Source organism: Aythya marila, assembly GCF_965140915.1.
Source record: "Aythya marila genome assembly, chromosome: 3".
Lineage (NCBI taxonomy): Eukaryota > Metazoa > Chordata > Aves > Anseriformes > Anatidae > Aythya > Aythya marila.
In genome coordinates, this window is record NC_139044.1 from 103,895,898 (window position 1) to 103,914,446 (window position 18,549).

Here is an 18,549-nt window from a genome sequence, read left to right on the forward strand (position 1 = left end):
AGCACTCACAGGCTTTTAGTGGCCTTAATAAAGCATATGGAAGTTTGCTGTCAGATCTGCTTTTTTAGACCAACTGTCTTGACCCCAAGTGAGACCTGAGTCTAGATCTGGGGACGGTGGCGTTTTGCAAATTTTGTTTTATTTAATTGAGTTGTGGGGTGAGCAGGGCTCGCAGCATCGCAGACGGTTAGTTAAAGCAAGCTGACTTAATGTCACTGAGTCATGAGCAAGTCAGGCTGCTGCCTGCTGCCTGCTCCTTCTGGGACGTGTCAGGGCATCGCTACGAGCAGGGCGCACTTACCGAGGAATAATGGCTTGCTTAATAACGAGGGGTTTTCTGCTGAGCTTCGCGAAATGGCCCTTACACAGGTTGGGCATTAAAGTCCTGGAGACAACGTATATGGTACTAATTATTACAAAATGCTGCAGCAAGCACGTGCTCTCCCTGTGACAGCACGGTGTAAGCCTTGGCTGATGGGGCTCCCTGCTCCTGTCGGGGTGGACGCGGTGACCTCTGTGGACGGGGTTTGCTGGCTGGTGGAAACGGTTCCCACAGCCCCAGAAGAACTTAGTGCTGAATCTCCTGATAGTGCATGTAGGTTTGGGTTCTGAGGTAAGCCCAGACTTAATTAGAAGGCCTTTTCTTTCTTCAAAACCACAGCAAAAAAAAAAAAAAAAGGCTGCAGAAGCCTGCCTACGCTTCCCTTGGCTGGCAAGGTGCTCGGCACCGTAATGACCGGGGTTATTAACCACCCGTCCTCACAAACCAAGCGGTCTTGGCCTGTCAGGAGAATAAAAAGATGAGGAAAGTAGGCAGCTCAGAGCCCTGAGTAAGGGATTGCAAGGTGGGGATTTAACTGGAAATTTGTGACACGGGGGCGGGCTGCGATCTCTTCCAAGTCCGGGTGGTTTCTGTGCCATGGAGCAGGGTGCGGGGCTGGAAACCACCACGTGCATTGGTATGCTGGCTCCTGCCGTTTCATCTCCAGGCTCTTGCTTGACACCTCGGTGCAATAAGGACGGGAATAATGAACGGCGAGCTATAAAACCTTGCGCGTGGCCTCCCTTTGTGCTGACGGCAGCGCGTTTCCCCCGGCGCGGCCCGATGCCATCCCGCTCCTGGCTGAGTCAGTTCCCTGAGCGGGCAAAAGCCTCGGCTCCACAGCTGGCAGCGCCTCCACGCCGCTTGCCTGAAGGCAGCAGCAGGTCTTGGTGCTGCCTTTTGATCCCAGGGGTCCCTGGAGGACATTGGTCTGGGAGGCGTGGGTCTCGGGCTTAGCTGGCTTCTGCAGAGCTGCTGAAATACCACCGGGGCTGCAGGAGCAGCTGGGATGCTCCTCGCAGGGTTTTGAGCTCTTGGTGCAAGAGCAAACTAAACTAGGACGTCATCTGAATCATCCCCTCGTGCTGAGATGGAGATACTGGGAGGAAATACTGTCTGATATTGGGAGGCAACCCACCGAAAGCTTCTGTTGCTCTTCATCCAGCCTTAATTAAAAAATGGGGGAACAGAAGGAGAAGTCTGGTCTCCTAAAATGGGTTTATTTCTTCTAGTTTTGGAGGCTGAGTGCTGGTGTCTATAGGAAAGTTGTTGTTCTCTTGCAGTCTCAAGGTACTTAATTGCAATTTGTTATAAACGAGCCTTTTAATCCTCGCTAGTGGTCCTGAGCCTGCAAGCAGATGCAGCTCGGGCTTTGCACAAGCTCCGAGCAAGAGGAACACCAGGAAGGGCTCTTCCCAGCACAGCGAGTAACCATAGCAGCCGAGGCCTGCTTTGGAAAGAAGGGTATGATTTCTGCTCTCTCTTTTTTTAAAAAAAATAGTTTGTTTTTACACCAGTTCCAGAAGAACTTCCCATAAAGAGGTTATTTTGGTTTAAAAGGAGACAAAGCTCTCCCCTGCCTCTTGTTTAGCACTGATTGGACTCAAAAGCAGGGTCTCCTGAAAGCGTTTTAAGTGGAAATAACGTCCTGAGAGAGCTGCGAGTGGAAGACCCTCCGCCCTCCCCCTGGTGAATAAAACACAGCTGGAGAAGTGCTTAGCAATGCCCAGCCAGCTTTGCTGGGTTAGAAACTTGTTTTTCCTCACTCACGGCTTACAGGCTTGACTTAATTTTAGGTTAAAACAAAACAAACAAAAAAAAACCCACAACCCAACCTCACCTTATTTTTTCTCTCTCTAAACCCAAATTATCAGGAGTTTTTTTTCTTTCTTTCTTTCTTTTATTTCTTTTCCTTTTTTTTTTTTTTTTTTTTTATTCTTTTTTTTCTTTTCTTTTCACAATGTTAAATGTAAACCAAGCCTAACAGGTCGCACGATGCTCCAGCAGCTTTGAACTGGCTTGAGAGCAACCAGCAAGAAGAATACGGCTAAAAATCCGCTCGTGAAATGTCCCTGCTGGAGGCCTGTGTCAAGGAGCTAAGTGGAAGAAGAGGGAAACCCCGGTCCAGCTGGGTGAGAAAAGCCACCACTGCCTGTCCCATCAGCACGTGGTGGTGTTTGTGAGCACAGCCTCTTGGCCTTTGAGGTCCTCTGCATTTTTGGGAGTGGTAGGATGGGGCACAGGGGGAAATGCACAGATGAAGCAGGGGCAGGCACAGGGTGGGTGCAGCTGGGGGTGGTGAGGGGATGCCTGGGCTGAAGGGGCAGCAGGACAGGTGTCCTCCTCCAAAAACACAAGGTTAAACAGCTTCTGTTGGGAATTACACGGCATCGGATTCAAGTCACGTCCAGGATCAGGTCTACTGGCTGGTTGACATGCAGGAAATTTAATATTATTTCTAAAAAGGCACCGGGGGTCCACAAATTACAGGGAGACGAGGAGGAGAGGAACTTCAATGACTCTGGGAAAAATGCTTTTTTTAAAAATTTTTAATATTTTTTTCCCCCTTTTTGTCTCTAGGGTGTGAGATGACATCTTCAACGCTTCGCTCTTCCTCCCTGCCGTGCTGCCCAAGCGCCCCTTGCCCTGCCCAAGCCCTGCGCAAAGCTGCGGCGCGCAGCGGGGGCGCACGGGGAGGCCTGCGGGCTCCCTCTGCTGTCCCCGCCGGGTCAGAGCCGCCAGGAAAAGGATCTTGGGGTCGGGCAGGGACGGATCTTGGTCCCTACAGACCCCTCTGCAGCCCTGCGAGGGCCTGCCTGTGCCCCCTGCCTTGCTGCGCCCCGGGGACACCAGCCCCTGCTGGCCCTCTGCTCCCCAGGGGATGGGGATGGGCAGCTGCGGGAAAATTGTCTTTGTCTCATGGCTGCTCCTCCATTGGGGGATTTTTATGCCTTGTGCAGGTAGCTGGGTTTAAAAAGCAGTGCTCAGAGCCAGAGAAATGTCTCCGGGTTGTCCCGCTTGGTAAGGGAGCGTGGTGCCAGGGAATGGATGGTGCCAGGGAAGGGATGGTGTCCCTGGGGAACACGGGGGCCACTTTGCAGAGCTGCTTTTGAGCTTCAAAGGATGGGAGCTGAGGCTCTGGGCTCCAGATTTTGGGCGGCCTGGGGAAAATGAGGCTGGAAGCAGCTGATGGAGGCTGGTGCTCAGCAGGACCAGCTCATATGTGAGCCCGAGGGCCAGGGCGGGGATGGGGAAGGAGCCCAGGCGAAAGAGGCTGCAGATTGCTTTGTCTTGAAGAATTCATGTGGCAGCACTGCAGAAAAGGGCATAGACTGGAACTTAAATACTGGAAAATAACAGAAAAAAATAGAGAAGAAATGGGGGCAGTCACAGGGGAAGGCAACTGCTATGGAAAACTGGAGGAGATGCAACTCTAATGCAGAGTAGATAATGAATGGTCATGTAACGCCTTGCTGCATCCATGTGTGATGGATCTGGGATGCCTAAAGCATGGAAATTTTTCTCAAACAGTAGTAATTTGGCTGCAGAGCTGTATCTGTTAACAAAACGAAATAATGCCTTTTCTGCCCCAAGCACTGCTATAGGAAAGGAGGAGAGAGTAGATTTGTTACAGGTTTTAGAAGGAAGGGGGGGGGATGGGACGTGATGCATCTTCTGGCTTTTTTTTTTTTTTTGTGTGTGTGTTGAAGTTACAGTCACAGGAAACCATCTCGTGCAGGTTTCTTTTTCCCCCTGCCTTCAGCTGGGTGTGTCGGCAGGCACAGCTGGGGCAGCTGAGCCCCTGGGCTGGCTGCAGAGCACCGTGATGGATGCCAGGCAGCAGGGCTAATCAAATCATCCGTCCTAATCCCTTTACCCTCAGCAAAACTTGCATTTCGGCTCATTAACGCTGAGGCCAGAGTGGGACAGGCCAGGTTTATGCTCATTACTCACTGCCCATTACCACTGCCTTCACAAGCAGGCTTGTGCCTGTCTCATCTTTCACTTCTTTGCGTGTATTTGGGATCTTTCCTACTGCTGCCTGGTTGTTCACAGGGACTGACCAGCAGTAGGGTCCCCTGCATCTTGTTCTGCCCCCATGGGGTCACTGCTGGGCCCCAAGATGAAGTTTGTCCTGGCAGAGCAACAGGCTCTGAAAATGAAAGGAGGCTGCTGGTCCTGTCTTGATGTGATTGTGACCAAACCCAGCCAAATACCAAACTTCCCAGGCTCTGCAGGGCTGTTTCTGGCAGATGCCACCAGAAAAGCAGGCAGCGAGAAGGATCACCCTTTGCTGTCCTGCCTCGGTCTCCTCGGTTGTTGACTTCCATGGTTTTGGGGCTGCTTTTCTTTGAAGGGTGTGGGGGCTCCTGGCTGCTTTGTGAGCAGGGCAAGCTAAGTTTTTGGAGCAAGAGAAAAGCAGCTGGGGACACTTGGTGCTGTGGTCACTGAGATGCACCAGAAAAGCTGCAGTGCAGGAGCTCTGCTTGCTGCAAGCTGCCCACAGCAAGGGACCAGCTTGGGCTGCCTTCCTGTGTATGCATTTCGTGTGAGTAAAGGCAGAGGAATGTAACCCAAAGGAAGCTGCAGTGGAAATATCCGCTTGTGGTGACGGACAGGCTCCTGTAATTTTCCATGTGTGGCAAGAGATGGGGCGCGCTGTCTGTGATCAGGGAGCCGCAATTAAAACCCCCTTTGGGCCTAAAATCCCCTGGAAATGGCTGCCCCCTGATGCAGTTCTGTGATGGAGGAGGATGGGCTGTGGGGTTGGCTGTGGCTATCTGCTCCCCGGCAGCAGGGCAGGGTGGAGGTGCCTGCTGAGGAGGTGGCAGGAGATAGCAGGGCCCTACAGGGCGCTGGCAGGGATCCCTGCCCCTCCTGCCGCAGGGATCACTGTCCTGGGGGGTGGCCGGAGCTGCCCCCTGCCTCCTGACCCCATATGGGGGCACCACCTTGGCTGTGGAGCACGATGGCCAGGAAAGGTTTCTCTCTGATAGCCAACCCCATGGTTGATGTAGGAGGCTGGGGTAGCCTCGATGGCCTCACAGCCTCTTTTATTTATTTTTTTAACAGGAACAGCTCTTATGGCTTGGGGTGTCCTACATCAGGTTCAGAGGCCGTCAGGGTGGCCTGGGGTGGGTTTTTCAGGGTGCTGGGATGTGGGCTTTGGGGGTGCAAAAAACCGGGATGGGGTTTTTGGGTTCCAGGGCTGGGGTGCGTATTGAGCCCTCAGTCTTTGGGGTGGGTGCCTGCCGTCAGCATGCAGACCCTAAATGGGACAAATGCCCTGAACCCAGTGCCCGGGCTGGCCTTTTTGGGGGCTGCCAGGCAAGGGGAGCCCAGCCCCAGGTCTGCGATGTGGACTGTGTGACTGGTTGGAACTTATGGGGTCTGGGGGGCAGCACCTCAGGTTCCTACAGGGAGAAAAGGGCCCCGGGCCCATGGAGCGCCTCAGCACCCGGGGGGGGGCCGGGGGGCACAGAGACCCAGGGGGCGTGGCCTGCCCGCTCGGTGGGCGTGGCCTCCGCGAGCGCGCCAAAACCTCCGTGCCCCTCCTCCCTCTTCCCGGAGACACAATGGGAGGCGGGCCTCTGGCCGGCCTCCCGCCCAATGAGCGCCGCGCTCGGGGCGCGGCTCGGGCTCTGATTGGCCGGCGGACGTTGTGGCGCCAAGTTCGAAGGGGTATATAAAGGGGACGGCGGGACCCCTCGCCCCCCAGTCGCTCCCCGCGCTGCCGCCATGCTGCACGCCCGCGCCCCGCTCGCCGCCCGCCAGGAGCAGCCCCGGCTGCCGGCCCTGAAGGGCCTGGCGCTGGGCGACAAGGAGAACACGGTGAGCGGCCCCTTCCCTCCCCCCCGCCCTCCCTCCGTCCCTCCCGGGCCCCTCTCTCACCGCCCCGCTCTCCCCGCAGCCCCCGGCCGCCAGCAGCAGCCGCGTCCTGGCCAGCAAGGCGGCCCGCAACATCTTCCAGGAGCCGGTGAGTGCGCGCCCCGAAGGCGTTCTTCCCCTAAATCGGCTCCCTCAGGGCCGGCGGTGCCCCCTCGGGGCCCGTTCCCCCTCCCTCAGCCGCTCCCCGCCTGCCGCAGGGCCCCCGGAGCGCCGAGCAGGAGGAGCCGCTGCTGCGGGAGAACCCCCGCCGCTTCGTCGTGTTCCCCATCCAGTACCACGACATCTGGCAGATGTACAAGAAGGCCGAGGCTTCCTTCTGGACGGCGGAGGAGGTGAGGGGGTCGCCACGGGGTCATCTCCTCCGAGAACCCCCCCAAGCCTTGGGGCAGCCCTGAGGCTTCCCCACGGGTGTCTCGTCCACGCCATCAAGAGCTTTTCTTCCTTGTTTCATCGTTTCCTATTAACGTTCTTTCTTAATGTGTTTCTCTTCACGTTTCAGGTCGACCTCTCGAAGGACATCCAGCACTGGGAGTCGCTGAAGCCCGAGGAGAAATACTTCATCTCGCATGTCCTCGCCTTCTTTGCTGCCAGCGACGGCATTGTCAACGAGAACCTGGTGGGTGTGGGGACAGCCCCGACACCCGGCCGCTCTGGGGATTGAGCCTAGCCAGATAACTGCATGGTTTATGGCACAACTGCCAGCTTGTCTGCTTAGGGCACGTAGTGCTGCCTGATCCTGATTAGCAGACCAGATTTCCTCCTTGTAATACCCAAGTTTGCCCTTTCCCCAGTGAACATTGCCCTACAGTAGTAGCACTTGCCCAATTCAGGGCCCTTGATCTGTTTCTAACCTGCCACTGCTCTCCTCCCTAGTGGAGGCTGAGGAAAATTAAGAAAGTTTCCTGTTCCTGGGATTAAAAACCAACTCATGGCTTGGGGCTGTGAGGGGCAACTGCTCCTCTTCTTCCTGCTCAGACCCCACACTTCTGGGACTAATCTGCGGAGAGTTCTGTGGGCTGAGCAAGAGTAGTTACAGACAGCACCGCGGCTTCTAACCTGCAACTTATTTAACAATTTTCACAAATGCTCCTTTATTTCCTCTAGGTGGAGCGGTTCAGTCAAGAAGTACAAATCACAGAAGCTCGTTGTTTCTATGGCTTCCAGATCGCCATGGAAAACATACATTCAGAAATGTATAGCCTTCTGATTGACACGTACATCAAGGATTCTAAGGAGAGGTTAGTGTTGCCTGACAATGAAAGGTCTGAAACTCTGAGCTGTTGAGATATAATTGCTGTATATCTATTATTTTGACTCGAAAGCTGATTTTGGGGATTTGAACTAGATGTATATAAAATAATGGTAAAAGTGCTGCTTAAGAGCAACTTCAGAATATCTTTTTGTTCTTAAGTGTGAGAATTTGCCTAGATTGCAGGAAACTGAAACCACTTAACGCTGAAAGTAAGAAACGAAACTACGTAAAAGATACAACAAACAAGTGGCTATATTAAATTACAGTAAGCTCTCACATAGAGGACCCACTGCACCTAGCAGGTAGTTCTGTAGGATATTTTCTCTGAGAATCTTGCTGCTTGTATTAAAGAATCTTACCACTTGTATTAAAATATCTCTAAAACCCTGCAAATCTAGTTAATGGTTAGCACCTAGTGATTTGACTGTTTTTGCTGGGCTTAATAGCAAGCAAAACACTTTATTTCCCCAAAGTGGCTTTTGATGTTGATTAAAAAACAAAGCCAAAGTGCAATGAGATGGATCAGTTCAAGAATTGTGTTTTAAAGCTAAATTCAGGGCTTTTGTGCAGTCTAGACTAGATTTATTTTGGTATTTTCTTGTAAGACCAACATCTGTTGAGAGAAATAACTGGTGCTAGATGTGGTTGAGAGAGATTTAGTTGCTGATACCTTGTTGAAAGCTGACATTTCTACTCCATGGTGTTTAATTCCACCAGGTGTTTAAGGAAGAATTGTCTGCTCCGTGGTGCTTAATTCCACTAAGTGTTTAAGGAAGAGTTGCTTACCTGGAAACTTAGGTCTTGGCACTGGATGTTGGCCTGTAGTTTTGAAAGCCTCCTTCAAGTATAGTACTTGGTGAAACAGCACTCCCCTTGACACTGTCAGGAATTCGTGTGAGCTGGTATTGACATGACAGAAAGGTGGTGCAGAGGTAGTAGATGGACACAAGTAGAGAGAGGTGCAAAATAAAATGGGTCAGGTTACTTAAATATTGAGGGTACAGAGCAGTTGTAAGAATAACACCATCTATGGCTAAGAACGCTGTGTTAGTTGCTGTGCTGCTGTCTCATGCTACTGACGCTTCTTGCTTTGCAGGGAATTCCTTTTCAATGCTATTGAAACGTTACCGTGTGTTAAAAAGAAGGCTGACTGGGCCATGCGCTGGATCGGGGACAAGAAAGCGACATATGGTAAGTGTGTCTATTGGAAGCAAAGCGAGATTCCTTCCCTAGCAGGATGGAGGAACCACCGTTCCTCTAGGCAGTTTAGAGACTGTTGTCACAGGATGAATAAATGCCCTGGGATAATTCTGGAGATTTTCGTCTTGCAAATGAACATGAATATTTGTAAAGTTGTTGGTGTTTTGAATAATGAGTTCACATGGCAATCTTCATATACTTTGCTGTATGAACAAATTGATAAGACGTGTCTAGAACTGGCCCTTGATCTCCAGCAGGCTTGTAGCAGTTGGAGGCAGTGGCTCCTCTGCCCCAGTGATTCTTGATGTCTCACTTCACAGGTGAGAAGAGATGGTAGAGATCATTATTGTGCTACTGCTAAAGCATTAAATGAGGCCAAAGTTCCTCACTTAATTAAGGATGAGCAGACACCGACTTCAATCTGCTGCCAAAATGACTACTCTTTGTGTGCACTCTTTGGAAAAAGGCAGCATTGATGTTTAACCAAGGGGAAGGAGCCTTGGCTTCAGCTACCTGCTAGCTGCTCTAATTTGGTTTTACTTCTCTTATTCCAAAGTTCTACTTGATAACCAGAAGCCTTTGCTAGAATAGCTTTATGGATAGGTTATAGCAGCCTTGAGCAGAAGGCTTCATTGTCCTTCGAGGGCTCTGTTTATCAGTCTATTCACAACTTCTCAGCTTTAATCCTGTTAAGTCTTCCATGTGATACCAACATCCATTTCCTTGTAACAGGAGAACGTGTAGTAGCTTTTGCAGCCGTGGAAGGCATCTTCTTTTCTGGCTCTTTTGCTTCAATTTTTTGGCTGAAGAAAAGAGGATTAATGCCGGGACTCACTTTTTCTAACGAACTCATCAGTCGAGATGAGGTAAGGCTCAAATTTTAGCAGTTAATATGGTGATGTGCCATGTGGCTCGAAGTAATGACATTCTGCTGGAGCCTGTATTTTTCTGCAGGGTTGTATTTAGAAAGAGGCAGTCTGTAAAGCTCACTAAAGTGTGTAAACATGTGGTCTCGTGGATCTTAGTGAGTGAAAGTATTATTTTATTAACTCAGAAGGAGCTTAAAGTTTCTCACCAGCTCTTTCCCTTGCTGAGGGAACAAATGCAGTTGGTACTGGCCTGAATTCATTGCACCTCCTGGGTAGGCAGAAAGCTGACTGCAGATAACACTCATGTGGCAAGGGCAATAATGGTGCTTAGTCTTTAGGCTAGTTACTCTGTGCTACTGCTTCGAGTGGTTTTTTTAAATCAGCATTCGTGACAATTTTCTGAAACTTCTTCCCAGGGTCTGCACTGTGATTTTGCCTGCCTCATGTTCAAGCACTTGATACACAAACCGTCGGAGGAAAGGGTGAAAGAAATCATCATGAATGCAGTCCTCATAGAACAGGTAATTGTCTGCTGCTTGTTTAGGAACTTGGTCACCATTAAGTGCAAAGCTGTGGAGCTGTTGGGTATAAAATTACCCTAGACAGTGCAGAGTGAATGCTGGCTGCTGTACACGATGTGCTTCTGTTTTCTGCAGGAATTCTTGACGGAGGCACTGCCTGTTAAGCTGATTGGCATGAACTGCACTTTAATGAAACAATACATTGAGTTTGTAGCAGACCGGCTTATGTTGGAACTGGGATTTAAAAAGGTAAGGCTAACACACAGAATCTGTCATGGCCATAGTAAGTTTAATTTCTTCCAGAAACCCAAATCCTCAAATGGCTGTGGCGATATTGGTATAACTTACAGATTCAGTTATTAGTCCTGCTGTTAGGAACTGTTTGGGTACCCACAGCAAAAAAGGGAAAAGAACACTAATGAAAGACACGTAGGAGTTGCTGTGCTTCTGTCTAATGGGAACGAGAATGTAAAGACAGGAATGAACAGAGAAGACGTGGGGCAGAGGCTTTTGTTCACTGCATAGCAAGCCTACCAGTGGTGTCATTAGCCATCTTTGTAATGCTTTCATGAGTTGCAGATTTGAGCACCCCTAGTGACTGTAGCATTCATTACCTTTGCATTTCAGATATACAAAGCAGAGAACCCTTTTGATTTCATGGAAAACATCTCTCTGGAAGGCAAGACCAACTTCTTCGAGAAGCGAGTAGGTGAATACCAGAGGATGGGAGTCATGTCAAAGCCCACAGACAACTCCTTCACCCTGGATGCAGAATTTTAAATGGACTGAGATGGCATGAGTTAGTGTGTATGCTCTCCTCGTCACAAGGAAAGATCAAACAAATTGAGTCACGTTGTGACTTCATGTTTTGTACTAAAATCCCACTCCTGAGAGGTGTGGAGACATGGGTACTTCTAAGGAGGCTAGTGTAACCCCAGCAGTAAAATCCCTTTTTGTTAGACTTTGCCAAAGGTGTTAATTCTTAGAATGCTTAGATGTATCTCCTGCAACATGCGCTACTTATCTGGTGAAATGTGGGCTCCTTCCTTCTGCCAGATGGGGGCTTTGGGTAATCACCACTAGCTTCTCCACATCTAGAAAGGACTGTTTGGGAAATTCTGGCCTTAAACTTGTTGAATACTCTGTAGAAAACTCCGGAGGCAGCTACATGACCTCACTGCTTTCTTAGCAGGTTTTAAGTTTACTTTTTTTATGTTATTTTAATAGTTTGTACATAAACCTGGCACTTTAACTTTCAAAATAAAGAACTGTCTCATAATACTCTAATGGTAAAATGCAAGTCTAAAAGTTCATGATTTTGCAACCGAACCTTTTGTGTCTTGTGCTTCTTTCCTGGTACATAACATGAAAAAATGGTTCTGTGAAACAAACTGCAATGATTTTAAAATCTGTCAAAGAACAAAAGGGTATGGAAGGTGAACAACTTGGTAATAAGCTGGATATTCTGTGTATTGGAGAACAATATGTGGCTAGATTTTGCTGTTCTTCAGTATCTGGGAACATTATTTCATGTTAAACCCCACTGAGAGACTGAAATTGGCTACTGTCTTCTTCCTTGTGTTGGTCTATTTGATAATGGGAAAGAAACCTGATGGAACTTAAACCATTTCTGTGAGCTGGAAGAATGCTGAGTTGGCTTCTTTCTGCTGAAGGCTTCCCTCTTTGAAAATGTGTGCAGTACGTATGGTGCTTCTCGGAGAGATGCACTCTTGGGTTAGAAGTAACTGATTTGCTGATCCTTGCTCCTTCACTCTCGGGTGCACTGAAGCTGATGGCGTGTGACTGTTCTTCCCCTGGGTCCGTGAAGCTGGGAGGATGTGCACGTTTCTAAGGCTGTCCTAGGGAACAAAACCATAAATTATTAAAAAAGAAAAATCCCCGAAGGCTGGAATGCAAAGCAGAAAATGCGAGACGTGTAACAGATGGCTCCAAAATGCCCCTGCAGCACTGATGTTGGTAACAGGTCAGCAGTCGCAGTGGGCTGAGAATAACGTGCTGGGAGCTGGAATTGGGGATGTGTTAGACTGAATGACCAGATGCATCATTCTGAAACACTGAAACTTGGTTCTTTTTAATGTTATTGGGCATGTTTCCTGCTAAATATCAGCATTGCTCCCTCAGCAAGCTGGGTTTTGAGCTTGTTTTTCTGAGTCAGGTCTCGCTGTATCGTAACGATCCCTTTCTACTTGATTCTCAATATATGCCAAGGATGGAAATGATTGGGGTGGACAGGTTGTGATTTTCTTTTTACCCTGAACTCAGGAGATAAGAACCAGCACTATATTTTCAGCATACTCCAGAAGTGCTGCTCGAAATGGAGGTGTGATGGCCAAGTCATCTTGTAATGGCAGGCAGGAAGAAAGTCCCTTAGCCAAGCGCACTCAGGGGGTAACAGACACTGTAGATGCGGGCGCATTAGGGATGGATTAGATAGGAATTAGTCAGAAGTGATTCAAGGAGAGAATAAGGCCTGCTGTGGTCGGTATTAATCTCCTCCTGGCCTCGCAGATGTATAAATGCCTACTGACTTGTGGTGTACGAACGCCCCGTAATGCAAATCAGCTCTTATGGTGTGATCCGGAGGAAAGCTTTGCATCTGGCCCCGCCTTTTTTAATTTTGTTTTCACAAGGAATTAAACATCTTGCCGTTGGTTGGATTACACAGATCACGTCCAAGCCTTGATAAAATGCTTAGTTACCGGGAAGCGATTAGTTCCTAATTCGAGCGAGATGCCAGTTGTTTTGACACTTGATCCTCCTCAGCACCGAGGGGATAATGGAAGCTGTTGCTTCCCTTCAGAAATAAACCAACAGAAAAATGAAGTGAAGTGAAAATTTAACTGACTCTTCAGGATATGTTTGGGAACGGAGGCAGAGGAACCAGTGGAGACTGAAGCGAAGTGATGGAAGGGCTGATTTTTTTTTTTTTTTTTTTTGTACGTGTATGAATCAGAACAGCTGTCTGGTGGGGGTTCTGGCACAGTAATTGCCGCAAGTGCAAAGCAATTAGGCTAGTAGAGGAAAAATACTGAGGGATACGTAAAAACGGATGTGTTTGGTGCAATGCTCTGATGTCTGTCAGTTGATTTATGCAGCCCTGATCCCTAGCTATCCCCCCGTGTTATATTTATTAATACAATTAACAGCTTTTAACAGCACCAGATGCAATGGAAGAAGACTAACTTAAAGCTTTCTCATTATTTTTATTTCTTCTGTTGGTTTTAAAAAACACTTGCATGGGTACAGGTGAGAAAGCCTCTAACTAATTGACACCTTTTCTCTTTCCAAGTTGCACGTCAGATGTAAAATCTTAGGCAATGTGGGGGAGCAAGAGCGGCGGCCCAAGGTTAGGCTCGTCTTCAGGAAGCAACTGCACCGTTAGGATGTAATGACAAAGAAAATCCCCAGATTTCTCAAATTTCCTGGAGTGATGACAGCAATTTGTGCCCAGAAGAGGTCAGAGAACAGTTCCTGCTGCTCACGCCTGCAGCAGGGCACAGCCAGCCTGCGGATCTGAAGGCATATTAACAATCTGGAGCGCTCCCCGGAGGGTAGCTGCTTCCTCCATGCCGGTGAGAAGTCAGAAAAATTGCCAAAAAGTAGGAAGTGAATGGAGTTCTTCTTCCAAAGCCCACTTCTCACAGTCAGTGATGCCTCATTTCATTTTAAGCTGCTGATTACCTCTTTGGCCCCTCCATGCCTAATGAATTATAAGTAGTAAATACTTCCATCAGAAAGGATCTGAGAGCTGCTCGTGTCCTGTTTGCTGATGGGAAGCTGCTGTTTTCTTAGGAATCCATCCCTTGGGGGTGTTACTGATTCCTCTGATTCACACAACACAGTCACTCGGTTTCTGTGGTACAGGACTTCACATCGGGACTAGCTTATAGGTCAGAGTTACGCCTCAGCTGCCTTTAATGGTGGCATTGCTCCTTCCTCAGCCTGCGGAGAAACAGCTTTATTCCTTCGGAGTGTTGTGTGAAGGAAAGATGACATCTTTGATATCTTTAGTGATGAGTTCTTCGTCGATCAGCAGATAAAAGGTGGTGTTTGCTGGGCACCTGCTCTTAGCTAAATGCCAGGTAGCTGTGGGATGGACAAGGAACACCAATTTTCATTCCCCTGTCTGGGTGTTACTGGTGCTCTGCTGGCAAACAGCAAGTCCTGGGGCACTGGCTGGCCACCAGAGCTGTAGCTTTGGCTCCTGATTTTAGGTTACCCCCACATCACCCTGTGCTTTTGAACCTGCTGGAGAGGAGTTCACTGTGAAGGTGAGTGCAGAAGAAAGGGTGGTGTTAAAATCCCCCCTGCTGTGGATGCTGCTTCTTTTGCTGCAAGCAGAAATTCTGAGATGCACCGAGGGTGAATGAATTTAAAATGAACACCTTTTCTCCCCCCTGCTGTTACTCATTTTTTTGAGACTTGAAATATCAAGAGAAACATACCGTAGTGGAATGGCTTTGCAATTTTTTTCCAGTAACCAAATCCCTCTCCTGCTTTTTCCCGGCTTGTAATGCAGTGTGTAGTTCAAGCCGCAGGCAACGTTGCTTTGTTCGTCAGATGAAGATTACAGTGAATTACTAGGAGATGCTTGTGCTATGCAGCACTCGGGAGCACTTGGCTGGCACTGAATGCTCGTGTGGAGGCTTTTCCCCTGGCCTAAGGGTGAAGATTCCCATGTTGGATACACACTGGTGCCTCTTGGAAGCAGACTGGGGGGGAAAAAAGCATCCAAGGCCAGTTTCTGCTATCACTTACTGGTAATTTATACTTCCAAATATTGTAGGATTTAGCTTAAATTAAGGGAGAGTTTGCAGTTTTTGCACATCCAAAGGTTGGACTTGCAAACTATGGTCTTCTGGGTTGTGTTTCTGGTGTTTGGGCTAGGGGGTGCTGGTACTCCTGCTGCAGCCTCTGGTGCTGTAGAGGGCTCCTGGTGAAATCCAGTTTGTGTAGTCTCCACTTCCCCTAGTACTATGATGGTTTTACTTTGCTAGAACCTCATCCTAATGTGACTCTAGCAAATGAATCGTCAGGTAATTGAACCAATTAATGCTATGCAAATGAGTTGGCAGGTAACTAAAACTGTTAAATCAGTCACTTCCAGGCCAAGCTGCTGGGTCCCGAGGAGGGCGCCTGCAGCTATTTCTGTAGATGGTCAAATTTTGGGGCAAACCAGTTTTTGCTATGCATGCATGTCCTGGATATGTCCCCTGAGAAATAAATCTCCAAATCCATGGCTCTGCAGGTGCTGCTGGGGTGCAGCCCCAGGAGATTTTGCAAGAGCGGAGGAGTGACACTAATCCCTGGTTTGAATCTGATGCCCTGAAGGTTGGTGCGTGTTTTGTCAGTGCCCAAGCTTTTGGGAGAAGCCTGGGCCCATCTCATCACTTCAAAATCCCATTTGGTGCCTATTTGACCACTTACAGGTTTTATTTCATATTTTGCTGGCCTTCTCTGATAGCCGTAGCCACATTGTTTCCCCAGTTACTGATTAATGGCAAAGGGAATTCCTGCCTATCCTCCTGGGTAATTTCAATTATTTGTCAGAATTTATCCCTGAGCCACTCAACAGGCAAAATCCTCCTGATTCAACAGCAGGATGAAGCATTGGGCTTCAGCTGAGCTTCTTGCAGTGACTTTCTCACTTCCTTTGCACCCTTTTAAGTAATAATTTTGTTTTGATGTGATCCAGGAGCTTTCAATAAGCGTTTGTGTCAGTGCTTCAGAACGAATCTCCATCCTCCCACCTCAAATCACTGTTCGGCGAGACACTGAGATGTGTTTTTCCCAATTCAGGACACAAATGAATAGCAGCCTCAGGTTGCCACCTGCTCTGGTTTTATCTTGGTTCTGTAAGTAGCAAAGTGTGCTGACAGCCAGATTCCTATACCTCTCTCCCTTGGAGTTAATTAAATGGTTTATCTCTGGCATGAATTGATTTTCAGGGTGATGCTAAAATGTTTCAGCCCCCCAAAAAAAGTACACTTCTGTGCTTCAAAAGTTAAAGTTCAATGGAGCAGAAGGGAGCAGGGACTTGGCAGGGAAGCTGTGGAGCAACGAGGTTTCATTAGATGAAGTTCAGAAGCAGCAGTGTGTTCAGGCAGGGAGCGGATTGGAAACGAGCATTTCACAACAGAGATGTTAGCAGGGCCAAGCGTTCCCATTTGCAAGTGTCTGTTCTGGTTGAACGTTGCTGTGATGCCACTTAAATGCAGCCCCAGCTATAAGGAGGAGTGAAATGTAATTCCCTCCTAAAAGGAATCAAAATATTAATTTGTGTATCGGATTCTCTAACAGCTTCAAGCAAAACACATTCAAGGCTTAACAATGACTTTGCTGTTTCGATTACTGCTTCTGGAAATTGCATCTCCTATCGATGTAGCTATTACAGTTACTCCTGATGATGCTGTAAATACATGTGGACGTACAGAAAACTGAGCCTGATCTGGCTATTATTGCTGCCTGGGAGCTAAGACTGGCAAACGCTGGAGAATGTAACAGGATTATTTTTTAATACACATTTTCCATAAAATGGTTATCCCTTGTCAAATTGAAAAGCTATTTGCTATGTGAAGTAGGCTAATTTTATGGTAAGTTTTTAATCTTGCCGTCTTTTCATCATTCAGCTGTTACTGTTCTTGCTGTTACTAAATCCCAGGATTACATATGAAATGGCAGGACGGCTGGATTGCATTTAAATTAATTAAAGCAAAAATGTTTCAAGTGAAATGTTCAATATTGTGTAGATAATCAAGAAGCAGATGCAGTTTCACCTCTCGCATCCCCACATAACACGTGCAAAAGGACTGAGATTTAAATGTGCGCATAAACTCAAGCGTCGCTGCTCAGACTCCACAATGGGGGAGTGAATTTTGGGCAGATTAGGGAAAGTTGTTTATGATGACCAAATAACTTTGCCTGAAGAGAGATGTTCAGGACCAGGCTTCCTGATAAGCTTGGCCATGCAGCTGGTACTTATGGTGACATCTCTGTGTCTGAGCCTCCTGCGGCTGCTGTCCCCTCGCCTCTGCAGGTGAGCTCAGGCTTGCTTCTACCTCCTGCTCACCTATCCATGCTCCGGTTCTCCGTCAGGTCCAGCAGAATTTCTTTTGGAGTTAGGCTGCTGCCCCAGCACTTAATCTGAAGTCATGTTTTGCAATAACTTGTACCTGCTGCAAGCACTACAGCTGGCTGTCAGCAGGGGGGCTCCTGCACAAGGAAAAACCAGCAGCGAGCCCAGCAGTGCGGTGCCCAGGCTGCTGGCCCTGCTGTCTGCGAGGTGCCAGGTGACTGTCACATTTGGGGTGAAGGCTGGGCTGCTGGGGCTTCCCCTGAGGGAAAACACAGGATCTGTTCTTGTAGTTACTGCAGCAGTACAGGACATCCCCTGCTTGTTTGCTTGCAGAGCTCACAATCAGAGTAGGCATTCAAATCCTCTCTACAAGATTTTGTAGCAGGCTTTTTGCCATGCGGGCTGCTGAGGTTTTGGGGAGCTGCTGAATCTGCAGCACGAGTCCTTCCCTTGCAACTTCGTGGGCAGGGGACTATGAGAAAGTGCATCACACTCGCCCAATTTCACTGTGCAATACAACAGAGGATGGGGATAATTCTTTTAGGAGATGTGCCATGTGTTTAAATCAATGACTGAACTTAGTTCCTGCTTGTGCCTGCTCTGCTGAGCTTTCTTTTTGGATGCTGGGGCCGTAGCAATCAAGCTGTGCATCCCCTATAGAGATGGGCTTCCCAGGATGCTGTCACCAGTGCCCTCAGTAGGGGGAGACCATTATGTTTGTTAATTTAGGCTTTTTCCACCAAAATCAGGGTTGTGCCTCTCCCTGCAGCCTCCTGCAGAATAAAATCAATCCAAACAGGGAGGTGGACTTAATGGTGTTAGAAATATTGGGGTGGGTGGGAGGGTGTGATGAGAAGACAGCAGAGGTGGGTTCTTCATTTTTTCCTGTAAATCCTTCACTTAGGATAGTGTCAGTCCAGGAATAATGTATATCAGGCACAATCACACAGTAGATCTTGGGTGAGGTGTTAATGGTGGGTTTAATCGGTCTGAACGTGTGCGTGCTCCCCTCCCTGCTGCTCACCAAAGCACTAGCTGGTATTTAACCCAGGTGGAAGGCAGCTCTTGTTTTGAGTGGCTTCACCTGGAGAGCACATTTGACTTGCTGAGAAAACCACGTATTGCTGAGCTTGGTAGCTCATTTAAAACCCTGGGCTGTGAATGGAGCTGTCATGTCAGCTGCACAGCTCTGGGGGTTCACCAGGGAGCAGGATGTGGGGCAGCTTCGAGGACAGAGCCTGAATTGTAGCATGGGGCTGCTGGAGGAGGGATGGAGCTGGGCAGTGCTGATCTGTGCAGCTCCATCCTTTTGGTTTTCGTGCTGCTCCCCAGCCCACACCCTGGCAGAGCAGACCTTCATTAGCAGCATCCATCTCAACAGGGCTAATTAGCAGGTTGGT

General features: G+C 48.6%; 1 protein-coding gene across 1 annotated transcript; it reads left to right on the top strand.

Annotated features, from left to right (window-relative positions):
* Window positions 1-6,061: 6,061 nt before the first annotated feature.
* Window positions 6,062-11,376, top strand: RRM2 (ribonucleotide reductase regulatory subunit M2; the record flags this gene model as incomplete). Its single annotated transcript, XM_082757778.1, has 10 exons — window positions 6,062-6,154; window positions 6,234-6,299; window positions 6,409-6,543; window positions 6,711-6,827; window positions 7,316-7,449; window positions 8,560-8,654; window positions 9,396-9,529; window positions 9,949-10,053; window positions 10,189-10,302; window positions 10,681-11,376. The coding sequence occupies 10 exons, from the start codon at window positions 6,062-6,064 to the stop codon at window positions 10,831-10,833; spliced, it is 1,146 nt and encodes a 381-aa protein (XP_082613904.1). The 3' UTR covers window positions 10,834-11,376.
* Window positions 11,377-18,549: the final 7,173 nt, after the last annotated feature.